Source organism: Rhipicephalus microplus, chromosome 1, assembly GCF_043290135.1.
Source record: "Rhipicephalus microplus isolate Deutch F79 chromosome 1, USDA_Rmic, whole genome shotgun sequence".
Lineage (NCBI taxonomy): Eukaryota > Metazoa > Arthropoda > Arachnida > Ixodida > Ixodidae > Rhipicephalus > Rhipicephalus microplus.
The window spans coordinates 166,569,125-166,591,660 of record NC_134700.1 but is presented as its reverse complement, the minus strand read 5'-3'; the positions used below and the strand labels follow the sequence as shown (position 1 = coordinate 166,591,660).

General features: G+C 42.0%; 2 protein-coding genes across 5 annotated transcripts in view; both read right to left on the bottom strand.

The window, feature by feature from the left end:
- The window catches only part of LOC119178275 (carcinine transporter), a 41,714-nt gene extending 33,679 nt beyond the window's left edge, over positions 1–8,035 (bottom strand). The window contains exons 1-3 of the mRNA XM_037429470.2: positions 7,782–8,035; positions 1,007–1,408; positions 608–711 (exon numbers count right to left, since the gene is read on the bottom strand). Coding sequence (XP_037285367.2) covers positions 608–711; positions 1,007–1,408 — 506 coding nt within the window. The 5' untranslated portion in view covers positions 7,782–8,035. The remainder of the gene's footprint in view (positions 1–607; positions 712–1,006; positions 1,409–7,781) is intronic.
- Positions 8,036–8,500: 465 nt separating this feature from the next.
- The window catches only part of LOC119178596 (mitogen-activated protein kinase kinase kinase 20), a 45,723-nt gene continuing 31,687 nt past the window's right edge, over positions 8,501–22,536 (bottom strand). For all 4 annotated transcript variants that reach the window (XM_037429809.2, XM_037429807.2, XM_037429808.2 and 1 more), the window contains exons 20-21: positions 19,250–19,577; positions 8,501–18,468 (exon numbers count right to left, since the gene is read on the bottom strand). In XM_037429809.2, coding sequence (XP_037285706.2) covers positions 18,081–18,468; positions 19,250–19,577 — 716 coding nt within the window. In that variant the 3' untranslated portion in view covers positions 8,501–18,080. The remainder of the gene's footprint in view (positions 18,469–19,249; positions 19,578–22,536) is intronic.

Here is a 22,536-nt window from a genome sequence, read left to right as displayed (position 1 = left end):
TATTGAAAGGCAGATTAACTGTATGAGCAGTTATTGCAATCTCTTTCAGATGCTATGCCATAGTTGACATAGCAACTGCTGGAATTTATGCGCAATGTAATGCTGCTGGGCAGTGCATCTACAGAGTGTACACACAATGACAGTTCACCACTAACTCACTAGAGTCCTCTACATGTACAAGTGGTATGCAATCCCTTACTTACCATCATAAAGTTTGTAAGTGTGCAAAATCCTGAAATAAATAGCATGTTTGAAGACCGCCTCAACAAAATTATGACTGCTGTTACTAAGACAACCATAACTTGCTCGTTTATCAAATGTTGCATGTAGGCTGACACTAGTATCTCTACTGCACGGTCTTTCAATACTCAACCATTCTAAGGTACAATACTCAACCATTCTAAGGTAATTATGCAACGATAATTTGTTCAACAAGACATATTGTTTTATATGTCTTGGTTTACACATCTGTAATAAAGAAAGCAAGATGCGAGCATGTTACGTGAAAGGCTAATAGATAAATGACAAGTGCACCAGCAAAGTGTCACCACGCACAGAAGTGAACTACGGAATAAAAGAGCAGGATGCAAATATAAGTGCCACTTACCTGTCAGCAATGAAGCCAAAAAATACTGAGCCTATGCTGGTTCCGGCGTAGAAAAATGTTTGTATATAGTATGAAAGGTGACTTTGGTCACACACCATATTCAGCTGAGAAAGAAAAGAGAAATATCCACTAAGTTGTTTTCATGGTGCCGTGGTAAGCTTAGTGATCTAATCAGCCTGCTTGTGATCTAATCAGCCTGCCTGATGTATAACAGCAAAACAAGGTCAGCTAATTAAGCCTTACTTATGAACGACACTGCACACACACATGCACATACATACACACACACAATATCAATGTTTAGTAAGAGGCACAATCACTATAAATAAATGTAGTGGTTCTAGCTTTCACAATTAGAAGAAAACATCTGGATGAACATCTTCGATCCTGTACTCTTACCTCTGTTGCAATTGTTGGATAAAGGTTGCCAAAATCATAGTCCCAGCCATCGCGGCAGCTTACTGTATCCCACGAAGCATTTGCCTCCACAGTGCCAGCCTCAATGAGAGATGTTAGGTTGACATCATACATGCGACACTGGCTGAGCTTTGCGCTGCCTTCCTCATCTGGAGGCAATGCCAGAGTCTTGAGAAGGTCGGATGTGAGATTGGATGCGTTCAACAGAGCTTGGGGAACCTCGGCAAGGTGGCACGAGTAATTCTCGGGGATGAGAATAATGAAGTACTGGGTAAAGTAAACAAGCGCGCACAGAGCGCCAGAAGGCACCACGAGCAACAGCACCAGCAGCTTCTGATAAGTGCCGAAGTCGCCGGCCCCGGTCAGTGCAGCGTTAAAATCCATCTGCAAAAGAAGCATTACTAAGAGAGACAGCATTACAGGTACGCTACAGTTAATTACCTATTTAAAAGAGAACACTCTCATTGGAATTTAGAGGATGATGGGGGAAAAGGGGAAAGACACAGAGGCCTACCAGACGTGAATCTCGTTTGCTAACCAACACAGAGGGGAATGGCAATCGGAAAAAAAATGAATGAAGAAAAGCAATGAGCACTGCTCCAATTATGTGTGCATGTTGACACCACAGCTGGAACAGAAATGTTGCTGAAATTGTGATGTTACAAGAAGAGAGAGGTAAGGATATGCTTACAGAGAATATTTGCATATAAAGAGCGTACAATGGAGCGTCAGGAGTGTGCATCAGCCACTCAAGTCAGTAGATAGTTATAGTATACCGGGATCGAAGTGGCATGCGCAGATACGTACGTTACCCATACCGCTTACCATACACGCGCTATTTTTCAGATTTACCGTTACCGTGTTAGCGTAGGTGTACGTAGTGTACGTAAAACACGACGGCGCTCTCGGATGCTCGCCTCAAAGTGGTTTTGGCATAGTTGTTGAAAGATTCACTTTGTTCGCAGTAAACGACTGTTTAAACTGCCTTGGCTTGCATTCAGCTAGCTTCGACGATCAAGTATTACAGATAAGCTGGCGTAGCTTTTGAGATAGCTTCCCATTTCACACGTGTCTAGGTCTAACTACAACTATGTAAACAAATCGGCAACATAAGTGTTTTCGCGTTTGGTGCGTGGTTCATGTTTATTTACATTTATCATTACTAAAATAAACTTGTAACAATGCTTCCCACAGTGACCATAGGCAGACATTCTCGTTTTTTTTTTTTTCCTTTTCACTATTCTTACTTCTCAACCCTCCGATAAGTGGCGCCACCGTCCCAGCTGGGGCATGTAAACCACGTAAATGCTATCCCGCTAAATTATAAGACGCTGTCCGCAACAAATGTTTGCTGCACGTTAACACTATTCCCTTAACCTCCGTTATCACGCTAACGGTAAACTATAACTCTCTAGTGAATACTATACCAGCAGATGTACCACTCACACATCTTCCTTTTCGTTGCTCGATTGACATCCTTATTGCACACAACAAATAAAACACCAAGGTCAACAGATTATAAGGGTGATGTTGTGGACATAACAGTTGCTGCTTGTTAGCATTTCCCTGTAACAGTTGTCTAAGCGTTACACGTGTTCTGTCTAGGCAATCCATTATTTTTATCCTTGAGTGTACATTTCTGAATATTATAACAATAATGTTTTTCTTCGTTTATCGTTGCTTTTTATTGTGTTTCTCAGACAGCGATTTCATTCAATCATACAATAGCCAGCACTCTTCTTCTGCAGCTCAAACACTCTGTCTGTCTGAAATTTTTTCAAACACCTCCCAATAATTGCTTTGTAATATATGTAGTCTAATAAATGATCTAATGCTGTGAGCACCTCATAATCATCATTGTATATATATGTATATAAAATGTCTTCTTTATTCCATTGAGTATTTATGGATTATGCCTTTTAAGCACATTGTCTATTTTTTTTTATGTGACTGTCATAGCCATTACCTAAGCCATTACCTAATTATGTAGCCAGATTTAGTACGCTTACCTAGCTTGTAAAGAATATTCAAAGAAAAAATTAGGCAGACCTCATGTCTTATGGGAATCGGTATCATACGAAGTAGTTGACAAGTTATTCACTCTGCTGCATTTTCTGGCTTTGAGCCGAGAGTTAGAAAGTGGATCGACGTGTTTTTCCAAGTGTGTGGTTGGGTGCTCATTTCGGCATTACCAAGAATGTCTACCACACTTACATTTAAAGGGTAACCCATGGTATGACGTAACGTTAGCCTTCATCTTAAAGCGCAGACGTCAGTATTATCTAAATGAACAGCACTTTACGATGCGATGACATCAATATCATATGCAACTTTCGTTAGTGCATTCCTTTGGTGTGGAGCGACACTTGAATACAGCTTACTGAAACAGAGGAATATAAACATAATGTTTATTAAAAACAGATCACTATAAAAGCTGAACCAACACTGGGAACCCTACTGTCGTTGACTTAGCGTCAAAAAGGTAACCCAGCGTCACCGAGAAACTATCGTCCCATCTCACTAACGAGTGTATGCTCCAAATTAATAGACCACATTCTTCATTCACATATTGTGAAGTTCCTTAGCTCGGTTAATTTCTTTCATCCCAGTCAGCATGGCTTCCAGAAGGGCCTTTCCTACGACGCTCAACTGGCTCTCTTCATTAATGACATCAGTTCCAGCCTTGATACTAACACTCCCGTTGACGCACTACTTTTGGACTTTGAAAAAGCTTTTGATAAAGTACCTCATAACCAACTATTCCTAAAGCTATCTCGCCTAAACCTTCATCATCTTGTTTTTCACTGAATACATGACCTTCTGTGTAACCGTCAGCGATTCGTCTACATTAACAAACGCTCCTCTTCTCTCACACCTGTTACATCCGGGGTTCCTCAGGTAACGGTCCTCGGACCCCTGCTCTTTCTCATATACATTAACGATCTTCCAACTAACACTTCTTCCTGGATACGATTGTTTGCAGACGACTGCATGCTATACCGCCCTATTAACAATAATAACAATGTTTTATCCCTACAATCTGACCTCAGTCAAATTGAAGATTGGTGCCACAAGTGGCTTATGTCATTAAACGCATTGAAAACCTCCCTTTTCACTTTTCATCGAAAGAAGTCATACCCGGCTCGCGATTATATAATAAGTGGTTCTTTAATATCCCCTGTTAACACCTACAAGTACTTAAAAATTAACCTCACTTCTGACCTACCATGCCACACCCACATAACCAGCATAACAAATTCTGCTAATCGTGTTCTTGGTTTCCTGCGGCGTAATATCCGATTAGTACCCCCCTCAGTCAAACTTCTAACGTACTGCTGCTTAGTAAGGCCGAAGCTCGAATATGCATGCACCCTGTGGGACCCATGCCAACATAATCACATTACCATGCTTGAATTAGTACAGAATCGTGCCGTACGTTTCATTTTTTTTGCACTATTCCTACAACTCTAGCTCATCGAAACTCAAATCCCAAGCCAACCTTCCCAGCCTTGTATCACGCCGTCGGGTCACCCGCCTTTTTCTCTTTCATAAGTTCTTTCACAAGTCACCCCAAGCCGATCTCATTGCTCCCGCACACCGCAACTCAAGCCGGACCAACCACGAAAAGACCGTATACCCCCCCTCAAGCCCACACTGTCTCCCATGCCTCCTCATTCTTCAACAAGACATCAAGGGACTGGAATGACCTTCCCACCAAGGCAGTGCTTCATTCCGACCAAGACATCTTCAAACGCATCATAGAAGAGCTGTTCTTGTATCATAGGAGTACATATGCAATTTTTATTGCTTTGTTATAAAATTAGATAGCCAGCATTGCAACCTCAGATGACGTTGCACCGACAGTAGGCCGGCATAGGGCCGTTTTCCAATGCAGTTTCGAGACCTGGTGTTGCTCTGTGGCAAAATACCCGAGTGCCACACAGATTGCTTGGGTTTGATTCCTACTGGGATCCTGACTTTTATTCTATGCATTCGTAGGGTCAACACTGCCCACGTTACTTTTTCTTATTGCTCTCGTGTTTAAATTACCAATGTCTGTTTTCACCGTTTCTGGGTAGATATAAACCGTCAATCATCTGTGGCTCATACCCACATACCCATGGCTCGTGGTATATGAGGAAGGAAGGAAGGAAAATAGGAGGAAAAGAACAGCAGGGAGGTTAACCAGCCTATAGACAGCCGGTTTGCTACACTGCGCATGGGAGGGGGAGGGGGGAGATGAAAGATAGAGAGCAGAGATAGAAGAGAGATAAACACAGCACATTCGGCAGCACACGCACGCACGCTCAGTCATAGTCCAGTCTTGTCTTTCGCGGTGTGTGACATTGCTGTTACAGCCGCTTGTTCAAGTCCGTGTCGCGTAGGAAGTATATGCCACATGTGTCTGGGGGAAATGGTCTGACAGTGTACGTGACCGGATTTACGCATTATTCATGTTATGACCAGACAGTCACATTTTTCAAACCCCCTTATCCTTCCATAACAATTTTGCTTGACACCAAGAGGTGATCATGACAGCACCATGATGTAGCCGGCTAGATAGATAGAAATGTAGAAACAAACGCTCAGAGGTCTTGCAGTTTGCTAAGAAATGCTTCGCATTTAAAAGTTTGAATGGACACCATATTTGCAGGCAGACTAGCTTCACATCTAAATGAGGGTAGTTGCAACAAGAACAAATTATTCTACATAGCATGCTCCAACATCAGTTACAAACAAATGTTTATGACATAGGGTAGGCCTATTATGCCTTTTAAACTACAAACTCCTTAATGACTTTTCATGTATATAGCTGTTGTGCACTGTCATTCAAGTTTCCCTATTGCTCTTATATTTTCTCACTGCATTTATTTTTGAAATACGATTACTATGCGTTCACATTTTATTACTTGTGAATCTGTGCTTTTACCCTCTTACTTTCGCAATAAAGCTGCTCTTGATCGACAGCCTTGTGCCCAACCCTCGACAGCTGCAGTCATTTGAAAAGACCCTTCTAAAATGTAGTGCTTACTCAATGCAACACACGTGTATCTTTTGGGTGGAAATTAAATGATGTCTTATCATATGACGAGAAGCATAATGTGTGCATTATGCAAGCAGCATCAATTTCTTATGACTACACCTTTCAAACTAAGCAAACCCTTTTCAGTACAACTGATAGTCGGATACTGCAAACTTGGAGTATCTACGCATTTGGCTTAAAGTATCAAGCAAGAAAAGTAAGTGATTGCTCAGTTTGTACCATAGCAAGATAACCAGATAATCACTGAAGGCATATCTGGTGTACCACTATAGGTTTAACAAGTACACACTTGTTCGCAATGATCAGCAGGTGTTGTCACTAACAGTTACGACCAGACATATAATAAAGTCAGAGTTGCTCTTTGGACATGTAAGTACCTAGCAGCTGGAAAAGAAGAAATTTAAAAAAAAAAAAACAAGCTGCAAATTATACAATGATAAATTTAGTGACAAATAAAAACAACGTGCTTGTGACTAATGTGATGTATACCTACATAAACCAATAGGTAAACAATGTTGACCAGGTATCTGGCTCTGCTCTCTGGGAAAAGCATGCTGTTCTTGTGGTTGTAAGCATGTATGCGGTCACATCATCAATTACGCCCATGATAGCAATATATCGCTAATCGCAGGCCCTTCTCCATATTATAAATGAGTCAAGCTGTCAAACACGACAGCGAGATAAGATAATGCCTGCTACACTCGCTACAATCAAGTACATCACAACCGTAAGTTCAATGACATGCTGGCTTTTTCGAAGATGTCATGGGTGGTACAATTTTACCAAATAAAAAGCGAGCAAGCAATTGAACGAAACTAATCACGCTCTGGGAACGTAACGTATATTACTCTGTACAATTGAGAAGGCACGTTTCTTCGCCCTCAAACACCCCCTTCCCCACGCATACACACAAAGCAAGAAATTTTGCAACAGAACTTCAATTCAATGTTTGCGCTAATCGCGAAAGCACCGGTACAGAAATGTGCATATTGTCATGTTTACTGTAAGAAAAATAGTACTTGTACTCTTCCAAATTTTTGAAGAAATATTAATTGAATGCGACAACAGAATTCGCACATAACGCATACGCGTCGCTTTTTCTTCCCGTCATTCGTACGAACTAACGTGCGTAGGCGCCCGGAGCGAAAAAATAAATAAATAAATAAATGCTGCATGCGGTTTCAGTCGACAAGCCATCGAAAAAAATCACGCAAGAAACTAGAATCAGGCGTTTCACAACTTTCGTCTCGAATGAGTCACATCGGCGGAAGAGGCTGTTCATATTTCGTTCAGTTTCACAAGAGTTGTGTACGTGTATTTAAAAGCAGCGGATGCCCAGGCTAGTGTGACTTATGGGCGAACGGTGACCTAAACAGGGGCTATCTAAAATCGAAGACAGCTCGGAATTCCGACACACGCGAGCGAATGGCGTTATAAAGACTTCAATGTTTTGAAACACGCGCACAAATTCAGAGTCACAATCGAGTGTCATAAAAGGGCGAAGGCTTCAGCGCTGTAGTCGGACAGCTAAACGCCAAAATACTCGGCAGTTGTTAAAGGATTGGCGCTGGCGCTTTCGCGTGTTCGTAGTTCAAGGGTAAGCGCATAGACACAAATTCTCTGTCGGCCCTCGAAAGTCGGTCGACTGGATGAGCGATGACGTTCGCACGAGCAGGATCGCGGTGCAAAAAAGGTGAGAAAGTGGGCTCTCACCTCGCTATTCTAGGCCCCACCACTTGAAGCCGTTTTCTGGAAAAAGTCCCAAAGAGAGATGCGACAGCGCAGCGGGTGTCGGTGGTTTCGGAGAACGCGGTTTAATGGCTATTTTCGATGCTTATGCAGACGACGGAACGACATCACATGGCCCTTGTCGCGTCCGACGCCATTGTCAACTGGCTTCCGCTACTGGCCAATTTTTGCACGAGTGTCGCGTTTAGCAAAACAATTCATGAAAATGGCGTTGCCGAAGCGCTAACTAAATCGGGATGGAAGTGTGGAATCTACGCAAGTGAACTAATACAGCTTCTAAATACTTCTAATTCTTCTAGCGATTTCGGTTTCGGTTTCTAAAATGGCGCTACTGTTAATAACTTGGCGCGGCAAGCATAATCGTGGAAAAAGAAATAGAGAACATTCCATGTCTTGTGAGAGAGAGCGTATTATGCAAGCTTGTTGCTCAAGCTGTGCTACTGTTATTCACCAGTCAGCAGATTTACAATAGAGTACTGAAAGCTTTGCATCAGCGTTTGTTACCACTGTGCATGCGTCATGCGATAACCTCTTGCTAACGCACGAAATAACGCACGTGCCCAGATAATGCGAACGCTACGAATCCTTCACTAAAACTGCTTCATGCACCTCCTGTGTTGTTACCACCATCACAACCGCTGGTTCAGCTTTTTGACAACAAAAAGAGCAACACAGACAAAAAAGAGGGAGGAACATGTATACTTTATTGCCTCAGAAAGCGCATCGAAGAAATAAATCTCTAAAAACAAAGCCAAACTACCATCACTGCAGCAAGAAACCAATACAGAACTTATATTTACAGGTGGTACCCATTGTAACATCGCACCCCACTCTCACCTCAGTCAACTCCCCCCCCCCCCCCCTCCAATATCACCAAAAACAAAAACAAAGCAACAAACAAAACGGGCCGCCGGTGTAAATAAATAAACATAAACAAAGTAAGCTGAACTTTCTGATGCCCACAATATATGCCACTGTACAAAACCTCAAAACGTCATAGTTACACATCTTTTTCAAACCGCAATATGACACAGCTCATTCAAAGAAGACCACGAGTACTTATTTCAATATCTATGGCACTGTAATGAAGAGTTTAACATGCATACAAGAAAAAATGTCAAGCAAATTACAAGGCTGTGCAGCGATATCTGAACACATTGAGCGCTGCTGTGCGGAACAATACAAGAAAAGCACAAAAACACTGGCTCTAAAATGCACAACAGTCACGAATTCCTCAAAACTTAAATAATATGGAAGAAATAAAAGAGCACAAGTTTTGTGCTGAACACAATGAGTGCTAGTTGGTGGCCTCAAACTTTTTTACAACTGTCATGACTATATCAACCTGGTTCCAAATCAAATAGGTAACTGTAACTTTTGCCTGGATGTATGCACACAGCTCCAGCTTTTAAAAAAGAAAAATGAAACATACAAAATCTAGGACAACTCAAATTTCACTCATTAAGTCACAATAATAATTAACAAGAAAAGTCATAAGTTCCTTGCAGCAAGAACTTGATTTAAATTATTCGAAGTTTCTCACCTTTCTTGAGAAGAACTAAAATGTCTCATTGAACGCACCAGTTTGCAGTATTGACGTAATGTCACAGCTTACCACTAAAAGTTGACTTCAGGTTTTCTGCGTGACATGGCATGACTATTAAAGCAAACTGAAGTGGGCAAGAAACGGTTCGTTGCAACACCAGATTAATTATGACCACCTTGTGTGATTTAGCATGCACCTAAACCACAGAACATAGGCATATTATGAGACTGCTTGAAATAACAACTGCCTCATTAGGATGCCAATACGCTCACTGCAGAGGTAATAGGCATTGGTTAGTATTTCTGTCACCAATTAGTAAATATAAATTCACAAGCAATAATAAGGGCATGGGTTCCAATTTTGGCTTAGCTCATGAACCCAAAAAAAGCAAAGTTAACCATTATTACAGTTATAGAAGCGGGTCCCAATTCTGGCTTGGCTCATGAACCAAAAAAAAATGAAAAGTTAACCATTATTATAGTTATAAAGGTAATGCAAGCAGACAAAATATATGTGTATGGTCATGTGCATATGTATTGTTCTACTTGCAGATTGTATATTGCTTCTGCTTTGTATAATATGAAAGAACTTTTATCTTGTGCTGGAAGTGACTCAACATGAAGCAGTTACTGTCTTGTTTTTTTTGTTGTTGTTGTTTCTATACACTCTTCATGCAAAAATAAACACCTTCTATAGCTCAGTTGGCCACTATTCTCGAAGTGGACCTCTAGACTCAACATGGGCTGATTTTCCTAAAGATGATCATAGTTAAAATATTTTTCTGAAGAATTTATTAAAAACATAAGAACTGTTCAAGTTGGTTTAGTTTCCTTTGATTTGATGCAATGTGAACACTTTGTCAATGTTTATGACATCAAAAATACCTGATCATAATGGCACTGATATAATGACATTGATACTACCGAAATTGTAGTTTAGTGATAGAGTCTGGCAAAACTTCATATTTCATTAAACCAATCCTCTTCATAAAATGGCCCCACTTGTAAAGATCTGTAAGTTTTCGCTGACCACCAACTAGCTCTCTGGGGAACTTGTACTTAAAAAAGAAAACAAACCTTTCCAAGTTCATTGAGAAAAGATATACCTCCAAGGAAAAGGCAAACCTTACATATAAACATACTATATCTATATTTAAAAGAAAAGGGGGGGCAAACTTAAGGAACGTTATGCCCCATGATCACTAACCAAAAAATTTGGCATCCCTTCCCTGTGCAGACAAGGCAAAAAATGTGCAGCATTCGCAAAAATAGCTGCAGTTTTGACATGGTTTTCATGACTGTTTGGACGGATAGCATTGCCATGTAGCAAAGAGAAGGCTTTCACCAAATGTCAAAGAAGACACCAATTAAGTATGTATAATTAAATCAACAAAAGTGTAAATTTATGGGCTCCTTTTGTTTGTTAGACACAGTATTGAAAACTAACAGACAATAATACCGGGGAAAGTACAGGGGATGCTATTAGAAGTACTTGTAATGTATATATGAAGAAATATTCAAATTTTTCACACAAACACATTAGCAGTACCCAAGTTACCAAGCTTTGGGACTATTGAAACCATTGAGCTGCAAAGAACATAATGGTTCTTATTAGACAAACTGTTTTTTTTAGTGCTGTCGTATGCTGACACAGCGTAATCGAAAAGTAGCTTACATATGCAAATGCGTGGCATTAGTAATGAATGAGACTTAAATAAATGAAAGGAGGTATTTCAAGGCCATTGAAACAGCAAGAAATATGTACCACTAGTACAGTTTTTGAAAAAGTTTCCAGCACTTATGGGCAGGAACACGACAAAAGAATAGAAACACAGAAAATGTGCATCATGCATCATCCTATGTCTTCTTCCTGAATCTCTACTTTTTAGTGCTGGAAGACTGCAGCATGACTAATCATCCAGCTTTCCTGAATATTTTCCTATGATAGGCAGCAAACGACTCGATAGGCATGCACATAAGGCAAAACATTCGGCAGCAAAGACATTCACGAGTATTCAATATGATACGCACATGTTTTCGTCAACGGAAATTCCACAATCAGCGACGTTGTGGAACTGCATGTTACTGGATGCAGCACAATTGTTGCATGTTGCTATGTGGCATATCATCAATGCTTAATCACCTTTTGCTCTGTACACTTGCCGAATCTTAAGGCATCGCATTGGAGCAGTCGTGCCTTGGACATAAACTGCCCTGGAGGCTAGTGGCAAGAGCTGATTTGCAAGGTAAGCACACTTGGTACTACTATTATGCAGTGTGACAAAAGGAGAGATGAGGGTTAACTCATTCGCGTGAATAAAGCACCACATGTAATAAAGCACCACGACATTAACAGTTTACTGCAGCGCGGTGCGCAGTACATACGAAAATGATGCTCTCATGAAACAAATTTCCCGCTGAAAGAGAAACTCACAATACTTCACGCTTCAAAATGCAGCAAGCTATGCTACTTAATGATAAAGTTTTTGAAAAAGCACACATCTCAATGTTGTGGGCAGAATACAAACAGTGATGCATTAAAAGCACAACATATGTTCCCAATGAAGTCATAGAGGGTGACCGTGCATAAGGGTCATGAGACAAGGACTCACTGTTTGAAAACATGCCTGTGTGACCTCAGCTACTGGGAATGCTGTAATACGTCAGTGTGCAGCTCCACAGCCAGTCACACATTACAATGCACTATAATGTCCTACTGAAAGCCTATGACTATGCTTTATATTGCAATCATTTCCTTGGCCAATGAAAGTAACTCCCTGTATCATATTCAAGAAAATACAGCATCACAGTGATTAAAATACCACAGTGCATGTTTATCAGTTTGAGTGTTCAGCTAAGATTGAATAGCATCAACATAAATCTCGTGCACTTATTTGAAATAATTGATCACTCTACTCAATATCATTCTATTGAAGTCCCCTTGCTAAACCATTGACTCATTTGCCATTCCTCGTTCAACTATTGCTGGTGGCACACAGAAAGTCCCCAACTTTCTATAAACCTCAGTCTGATAAGCGGATAAGTTATGTAATGCCTTTTGCAGCACTTCTTTCAACTCAATTCCCATTAGCAGTTCCTTTTTTCCCCCATTCCTCTCACTGCAAATGCATCAACCATTCTAGAAGACCAAAACACACACACACAAAAAACATGAACTAGTATATGCCCAAGCTTTCCCTTTGAGAGTGCAATGCAGTAATGTTACTGGGCCCCTTTTTCGCGGCCTGTGGAAGAGTGGCGCCATATCACCATCGTGTACGTAAGCTCAGTTTCCACTGTTCGCAGAGGGCGGAAGGTGTAGCGACAACAGCAGTGCTGGGGCCAAAGGCACTGAAGAGCATGCTCACTCACAAGGTACTTTCTTATTCAGCTTGAACTGCTGGGCCTGGGTTTAATTAAAATACCGAAACCAATTTACTTAATTTTCTTTTAACTTCAACTACATTGCTTTGTTTGCATGAGCTGCCCTACAAAATTTGGCATCAGTCCGAGCATTCTTTGACCCATTTCTATTCTTTACACTCAATGAGATTTTTTGCTCACGGCCAATGCTGTTGACACTGTCGCTGACGCCGGATTTTCTACAACGTAGGCTCCTTGATGCTGTCATGCTATAATATGACCACCAGAAAGCTCAATTGCTAAACTGTGTATTTCTACACCACTGTGGGTCTGGTCATTAGAGGTGGCAAAAACTTTAATCGAAGTATAGCAGCCAAAACGACACTAAGCAATGTGAAATGAAGCTGATGAATATAAATGTAAGCTTATCATGTAGAAGTCGTTGATGCGCTTAAATTTAAAAAAAGATATAATTCTCAGGTATTACTTACCAAAGCGATGATATGATTACGAGTCATGCCATGGTAGGGAAATCTGGACTAATGTTTTGATCACCTGAGGTCCTTCGGCATGTGCCCAATCTGAGCACTTTTGTATTTCACTGCCATCAAAATACAGCCGCCGTAGTCAGAAATACTCCTGTGTACTTGAGTTTAGCAGTGCAACACAATAGCTGCTAATGCACTACATCAGGTAACATATAATGCGACGAGAATAGTAGTACCTGATATGAGAAAGCTTTGTTTCAAGAATGCTGTACAAGTTTGCCGATTAAACAAGAGAAACAGATCAAGTGGCAAGGGTCTTCTATAAAAATGTTTTACTATACCTAAGTTCATTATATATTTAGTTCCTTGCCTGTTAATCTTTCGACCTACAGGCAGATTGCAAAGTTAAATCTTCGAAGAAGCTTGCTTTTCTTTTTTTTCTCAATCTATACAGATCATGTCTATGAGTGGATATAAATTGCATGGATACTATACAGAGTTCGGGAAACACCAGTTTAGTATTACAGATGAGTTGGGTTTCGGGTTGCATGAACGGCGCCCAAACCCTTACAGAGCGCATTCTCATGTAGGGAGTATGAGAAGGCATAAATGAGAACTGCCCGAGGATTGTACAGAAAAGGAGGGAAAGGGTTGGCATGCTAGCTGGCATAACTTGGAAACGTCTGCTGACAGTTTGTGAGAAGATGTTAGGCTACACGCGAGATACCCCTGCATAACATTTCTACTTGTGGCCGAGAGAGTAGCAAAGTAACAAAGTAACCACTTGTTCAGCTAGTTGAGCAATTCTTATTGAAGTTATTTTCACAGGAACTGACACTTCACGTCTGAAGAAGAATGTGCTTCTGAACACTGAGTAGTATAGTATGCACGCTAGAGAAGGTATCATGCGGCGCTACTACTGCAGAGCTTGTGTAACCAGGTTCGTGAGCAGTAGAACAATGCAACTATGTTTTGCGCAAGAACTTGTCACAGCTGATTAATTGAAAAGGCGACTGATCAAAAGAGTGCTCAGCTTTACGACCCTGCTAAATATGACTTACAATCAAATGGATACTGTAGCTATTTAAAACCCTCTTCTTTCTTGGCAGTAATAAACAGTTCAGCAGAACTAAACAAAGAAAGTAACTCTCTCAGTGATCATCACGCAAAGTACATATCCCTTGATACTATTGGAACTTCATTCCAAAGCTTAGGCTGCTTTTTGTTGCAAGCGAGTTATTGATTCGTACCCAAAAGAAAGAAAATTATCAGCACAGGAAAGTGAAGATCTTCTTTTATGGCACAATGAAAAAAAGATACAATACATTATGCATAATGCCTCGCATAGTACATAGCAGTACTCACCAATAAAACCAATTCACAGGTTAAAAACTTCTCAACCAACACCGTAGACTTCATTCAAAGGAAACATGAGAATTTCGTTCAACGATTAAAACCTGACTCTCCAAGTGCCCATGAACGGGCCCGCCAAGCTGGGCTTGACAATCCCTACGTGGGATTCGCCGGGTGGCACGGTGTCTCCTCTGTGTCTTCACCGGACCAAAATAAACATCATCATCATCACCATGCTATTATGATCTCAATTTCACACAATTGCACTGAGTCACTAAGAACTAAATCACTGTCAGAGTAATCCTCTTTCATTTCTTCAATTTAGGTGCTGCATGCGAAGAACACTTTCCCCTTACCACTGTTGGGATTGAAACTCAAAAGATAAAAGACGAGATGTCCGGCCCTCTCATACTCTTTTGACATCAATATGTACCAGCCGCTCTACATCAATGCTCTACTTTGCCATATACAATTGAGACTGGTTATATTGAACTGAAAGGGCATTTTGAAATAGTTGAACGCATTGATAATGTGAAGTGTGGTATATGCCTATCTGAAGCTTATAGAGAAACTAAGCATGTTTTGGACAGTTCCGAGATATATTTAAAAGCAATAATTGGCCAATTTGTTTCTTGAAGACCATGACAAAGCCATAAAAGTCAACTCATTGTCCATATCTTAGCCACACCTTCTTTTGGAATGCATGTACAAGATGAGAAAATGTTCTTAAAGCTGCATCTTTCTGATAATGAACGGACACGGGTTTCAGTGCACATAGCAGTTCTCTTCGCTCTTAGTACTCTTCACCACATTACATTTATATGTAGTGGTAAAGCTTAGAAAAGCAAATTTATCATTATGTAGTGCAAGTAGAGTCCCAGCTGTGTGGGCAATCGGCATGTGCACTTTGCTCATTTTCCTCCAAAAATTGCACTGCACTTCACATTCGATGCTTCCCATTGGCAAAAAAAGCGCTATTTTGTCATTATGAAGACATCCTATGGCAGATATGATCACATTTCTTTGAGGTGAAATACATATGTGTGGTTACAGTGCTACACAGTTTTCATTATATTGAATGTGGATATGAATGAGAGTTTGATATAGAGAACAATTCGCTATATCCAGCTTCAACTGCATCAACAGTATCTATACGTTATATCTGCTAGTTTCTGAACATCCCAACTCACAACACCTACTCTTCTACCACACCTGACTGAATCTCCCACACCACAAGCCCCAAGTTCTGTTACTCTACAGAACACCACTTATCGCACCATGCAACCTCCCTCAATTCCATTTCTTTTCTTCTTATCTTTTCTAGAATATCGCCTACACTTGGCTGCTCTCTTCTTCACACTACTATTTTTCTTCTATTAGCACTATGACAAGGAACCAGATAAAGGCGTGTGAACTGTCACACTGTTTCAAGAGCTGTTCAGATATTATGAGACAACAGGGCTGGTTCCAAAAGGGCCCTGCAACACTTTTCCAAATTCTAATAAAAATGTCTGACTATCAGCCCATGATGCTTCACGAATTACATGCCGCAAAATTTTTAGAATGGGTCATGTACAAGCAGAGCTGCATGTATTTTCCACAAACTTTCCTGAAAGCTACGCAGGAACTACAAGGGAACAAGAGGTGCCCCTTCATCAGCGTGTGTCATGAACTTCAGAACTTTCTTTTGTTGTATTTCTTTGAACATGCAGCTTACGTTCATTGTATCAAGAGCGCACGGCAACTAAGCAACTCACGATGCTCAAATCAGCCACCGCTACAGATGTGAGTAGTATATGGCGCAGAACTATATTGCATAATTTGTACAGAGAGGAGGGAGCGATTTCTAGCTGACTTTGAAAATTAATTTTGAATTCTAGGCCACATGCTGCACCACAATTCCTGGCTCGTGTGTTCTCGGGACCCTTGACAGCACATTGGCAGCCTTTTCCGACCATGCTCAAGAAGTGTAGCAGGGTGTTTTTAAGGGCATCTCAAGTCCTAATGTGCAGATGGCTCCTGTATCAAGCATAAACACTGATACAGTAGCGGGATCTCAACATATTGTGAGCTGACTTACATCTCACAACCCATTTTCTTTTCTCCTAATTACCATACTAAAGACCACAGCGAAATTCTGCAGTGATCGCAGGTACTTCTCCATTCGTACTGAAATTTAACAATGACAATCCATGACATGTTGACTATAAGCATTAGAAGTAGTGACACAAGAGGTTTTCTCATGGTTGAACAAAGGCTACTACCTTGACTAGGAATATGTCTAACGTCTGTGTTAATTAGCTTGAACGAGTTTTCTTGCAATAAAAAATAATACCATGACTGTGTACATTCACAGAATTCGCACATCCGTTTTTCTTTATCTCTATGATACAGATCAGGACATAACGACTATGAACTAAAATACTTATCAATACTATATAACATGGTTCAGAAACAAAAACTGCTAAACGACTGCAACTTCGTTCCTGCAGCATATGACAAGAGTGCAATCACAGCTTATTCTGCATGTTAGGCTAACAACGCTCTACCGTATATGAGTGCCATAGTTACAAAAAGTACACTGTAATGAATAATTTAATGAACCAGTAACTCCACTGATAGAGGCACTAAACAATAGGCTTCTCTATTTCTATTAGTCCACACTCTTCAAGAGCTTCCTTATGGCATGCCAAATGCTTTTTTGGTACATTTTGATGCCAGTCTTGTTTGATATTTCTTTTAATGCTTATGGGAAATGCTCTGAATTAATAAAAAGCAACTGATAACTTAAGTAAGTTCCAAGCATACATGTACACACCGTATGGCATAGCAAGTTGAAATAAAAATTAGCAATGACATCTTTTTTTTTTTTCTTAGTAAAAAAAATTCGCTGGTGCACTTAAATTAGAAGGCACAGTCATGCCTGCAAAAAGCAGGCAGTATCTCGTATTACTATTTAAGGGCACAGCAGTTTCGTGAGGTGGTCACACGAAAAACTGAAGCTAACTTTCGTTACTTAAAGCACTTCACTTTAAGCACCAATTCTCTAGCATAGTGACACCAGGAAAGCAGTTAAGCTACGTCTGCAAGGCCCCATAACATTAAATGTACACGCGGGCCTTTCTAAGCTTTACATTCACTCGCCGCTAATATTGCCCGTACAACATGAAGATAAAAACTTGAGGTCTGAAGTTAGTACTAAGATGCAAAGAAACATTTGTATACAGCAAACGAGGGTTGGAAGCTCAGCGGCAACAACAGCACAGTTGCAAGAGCAAACTGCAATGCATTCCCAAACAATGGGTGCCCTACTGCTGGCAAAAGGCCAAGCAAAATATTTCGAAATTGAGCGCGGCAATACAAGACATTACAAATATTGCTCAGCAAGTGAAAGACTAGCAATGATTGACGAAAATACTTAGCAGAGGTACTTCTTTTGTTTCTTTTTTTTCCCCTTTTCCACCTGTCACATAAGAAACTAGGTGCATGCTGAAACACTACAACAGACTACAGTTCACATGGAACCATCGTAGCCCATGCGACGCCAGCCAATGTTGCCAGCTACGCGGTCAAGCAGTCCCCCCAGCCTTCGCTCCCGGCCTCCAAGTCGGAAGCCGTCAGTCTCCAGGCTGAAACTGAGTCTGTTCAAGCCAGAGCTCAAGCCAGAGCTTAAGCTGGGGCCCAAACCAATGTCGAGCTCGGTGCGGTCGGCCGGCAGGTCGCCACCACTCTTGAGTTTGACGTGGCACTTTTCAACGCGCAGCACTTGCCTGGATGTGTCAGAGGACGCAAAGCCGCTGTCACTCATCGAGTGCCGGTATTTTTTCGGATCCCGGCGACGAGTCGGCGTGCTGTTTCGCCGGTGCCGCTCGTCTTCGTGCCGTGAACGGCTATCCGCGAGTCTGAAAAGTCAAGGGAATCCCACGACCTCAATGATTTGGTATGAGTTTACGATAGTTCCAGGAATAGCTGTTTGGTCGTATCCTTCCTCTCACTAATATAGCGAAGCCCTACAAGATAAGCCGATCAATTTCGAACTGTCTTTGAAATGTACTTATAAATTCCTTGCTACATGCAACCCTATATTATTTGGCTCACATATTCGCAGCAGCCTTGACTGCTGAATGGCAGTGTTCTTGGGCCATGTTCAATATGTGCTACATGGCACACTTAAAAGGGCAGAAAACAATATAACTAAGAAACAAAAGAAAGTAGACACACAAGTTCTCTGCACATGTTTAGATAGTGCCATCCGTGAATCTAGCCCATGCAGGGTTCCACATGAGAGATAGCTGCTCAAACGTTTAATTTCTTCAAGTAAAATCCTTCCTCAGTCACAGATCAATTTTCAAGATGGTGGTAGAAGAGTCGCTAAGAATAAGAAATGCACACCCGCACTTCTAAAGAAATGTTAAAAGAAATAGTGAAAAAGGGGGAAGAGAGAAGGGGGCACACATTTCAAGTTTGGCAGAAATGGGAGGCAGGTGCTGGCTAGAGATTTTACAGTAGAATACTGTTCCTAGATGCAGTAGCTCAATAATACTTATCATTATTATTATCATTATAACATTTTTCTATTCTGGCAGGCATACAGTTTTATTCAACAATATTTGACAGATATTCGATGAACTCTGGACGGTGTAGTCAAAGAAGCGTGCCCGCGAAAGGACAGCTCTGGCTCACCCTGAAGTGGCATTTCCCGCGAGAGAGTGCGACCGGAGGCTGGAGGCACCCTGGTCGCTCAGGGAGTCCTCCGAGCTGGAGTGGAGAGAGAATGCCAGACGGTGGCGCCGGTGCTCTTTGAGGCGGCTCCTCCCGGTCGAAGAGGTACCTCCCGTTCCTCCGAGCTCTGAGGCAAGGTGGGCCAGGCATTCTTCCTCCTCTTCGCTCGACAGGTCTCCGGCGGCGGGCGACGATAGCAGCCGTCTAGGTGCAAACGACGACAGAGGAGAGCCACTGCGTGTGGCCGCCGACAGCAAGGATGCACCCCAGCAACTGTCACCTCCGGAGCCTGCGAGAGAAATGTTATGAAGACGTTACACTCAAGCCTCATTATAGGAAAGTCACATCTTATAGCAAACTAGGTTCGTTGTATCGGAAAATTTTGTTATAAACATATATTTCTAACACTATAATTATTGCAAGACTTTTCTTAATTTACTGCGTTATAACCAATATTTTGTTATATCAAGGTTTGAGTGTATAACAAGAGCACGGATCACTTTGTCAGAGTTCACATTTTTATTTCACTTTACAAGGGTCCAATAGAGGCATTAGATAAAGTAGAACAGTAATATAAAACACATGATAATGCTTACTTTTGTAAAAGAAATACGTACAACAATGCACACTTTTTTTTTTAATGAAATGTTACAATTTTTTTATTATAACGCAATAAAGGAAATGCACAACGATTGTTAGGCGAGCTAGTTGGTTTGTGAACATTACTGCAGAACAGTACAAACTATGGGACAGTGAAACGCACAGGACAAAATGCTAAATATCAACTGTTTTTTTTTATTGAGAAGGCAGAGCACATATTGTTACGTACAATCCAAATGGTGTACGAATAACTGTTTATTGGGGCGAACTTGTGCCCGAAAAGTAAAGGAAAATGTAGCGGCGTCTCTAACAGGCGATCAGCAAAAGGGGATCAATCTCCGAGAAACCCTCGAGCGGTGCCCCACTTCTTTTTCATCAAAATCCCGTACTGAGGAGGCGCGCGCCGTCACGGCCTTTTCTTGTTTCATCATCAAGCCGCTGATCTCTTGGGGGGGCGCACGAACTAGCGCGCGTAGTTTGAATACTGTGTTTGCCTTGCGTCATTATCCCTCTTCCAAAAACACATCGTCCCAATGCGTAAAAGCAGTGTTGCTGAGATGGTCTGAATGCGTGGTTTCCATTGGAGAAATACGTATTCCACATAATCGGGTGTGTATAGTTCGATGTTCATTGCCTGTCATAGTATGGCTTCATTCTGACTACATGCACGATTTCTGTGCTCCTTCGGCATCTTGATGAGCTCACTTGTCCTTCCGGTGACACCTCGTAGTTCAAGGAGCTGACGCGACAAAGGACTCGGTAAGGGCCAAAATAGCGGCGCATAAGCTTTTCGGAAAGGCCAGGCGTCCGCACGGGAGTCCAAATCCAAACTAGGTCACCTGGTGCGTAGTCGACTCTTCTCCGACGAAGGTTGTAACGGTTTGCATCCACGCGTTGTTGTTTTATGTGATGTCACGCCAACTGCCGTGCTTCTTTGGCTCGCTGAATGAATTCGCTGATATCAGGCTTGTGCTCTGTATTGTCGCCTACAGGCAGCATTGCATCTAATGGTGTGGTAACTACTCGACCATAGACTAGCTGGAATGGCGTCACTTTAGTAGTCTCCTGCACAGCAGTATTGTAAGCGAAAGTGGCGTACGGCAGTATCTTGTCCCACGTACGGCGCTCCAAGTCAACGTAAATGGACAACATATTGGTTAGAGTTCTGTTGAGTCGCTCGGTTAGCCCATTCGTTTGGGGGTGGTAAGCCGTTGTTTTCCTATGACATGTGTGGGTAAGTTTCATAATGGACTGCGTCAGATTAACTGTGAATGCAGTTCCTCGATCCATGATAACCACCTTTGGGGCACCATGCCGTAGTACAATGTTAGTGACGAAAAATTCAGCTACTTCTATAGCCGTGCCCCTGGTGAGAGAGGCTGTCTCGGCATACCGGGTTAAGTAGTCTGCCGCCACTACTATCCATCGGTTGCCCATTGATGACGTAGGAAATGGACCAAGTAGATCCATTCCTACTTGTTCAAACGAAGATTCGGGTGGTTCGATTGGTTGGAGAAATCCTGCAGGTTTCAATGGAGGCGTTTTGCGTCTCTGGCAATCTCTACATGTCCTTACATAATGCTGTACAGCATCTAGTAACTTTGGCCAGTAGTACTTGGTGCGGATGCGAGCCAATGTTCTACTCACTCCGAGGTGTCCTGCTGCTGGGTCATCGTGGCAGGCTTCCAGGATTTCGGGTCGCAAGGCCGAAGGAACGACGAGTAGGAATTTCTCCCTGCTGTGCTCGAAGTTTCTCTTGTATAAAACATTGTTTCTCATCAGGTACGAGGACAATCCCCGGACGAAAACTCGAGGAACACGCACGGGTTGCCCTTCCAGGTGCTTGATCAGTTTAAGCAACTCCGCGTCAGATCGCTAATATTCAGTCATGTCTGCGGTGCTGACGGCCCCAAGAAACGGAAAGTCGTCTCCATCTTCCACAGGTGCAGATTCCATTGGTGCATGTGACAGGCAATCAGCATCGCTGTGCTTGCGACCCGACTTGTATACGACTGTTATGTCATATTCTTGCAACCTGAGGCTCCATCTAGCAAGTCGCCCAGAAGGGTCCTTTAGGCCTGCGAGCCAGCACAGCAAGTGATGGTCGCTCACTGCTCGGAATGGTCTACCATATAAGTACGGTCGGAATTTCTGTATGGCCCATATTACCGCCAGACATTCTTTTTCCGTCGCCGAATACTTTATTTCAGCTCTCGAAAGAGAGCGACTAGCATATGCGACCACTCTTTCCTCTCCGTTTTGCAGCTGCACAAGGACGGCGCCTAGTCCCAAATTGCTTGCATCCGTGCGAATCTCTGTTTCGGCTTCTTCATGGAAATGTGCCAGGACGGGGTGGTGTAGGAGTCGCTGTTGTAGCTCATTGAACGCCTCTTCTTGCTCGCTTGTCCAGGTGAAAGGCGTGTCTTCTTTCGTCAGTCGGGTTAGTGGCTCCGCAATCTTCGAAAAATCTTTTATGAATCTTCTGTAATAGGCACAAAGTCCTAAGAATCGTCTCACAGCCCTTTTATCTGTCGGTCTAGGAAACTTTTCTACAGCTGCTGTCTTCTCGGGGTCAGGTCGAATGCCTTCAGAGCTAACCACATGACCGAGGAAAAGCAGTTCATGAAAACCAAAATGGCACTTTTGGG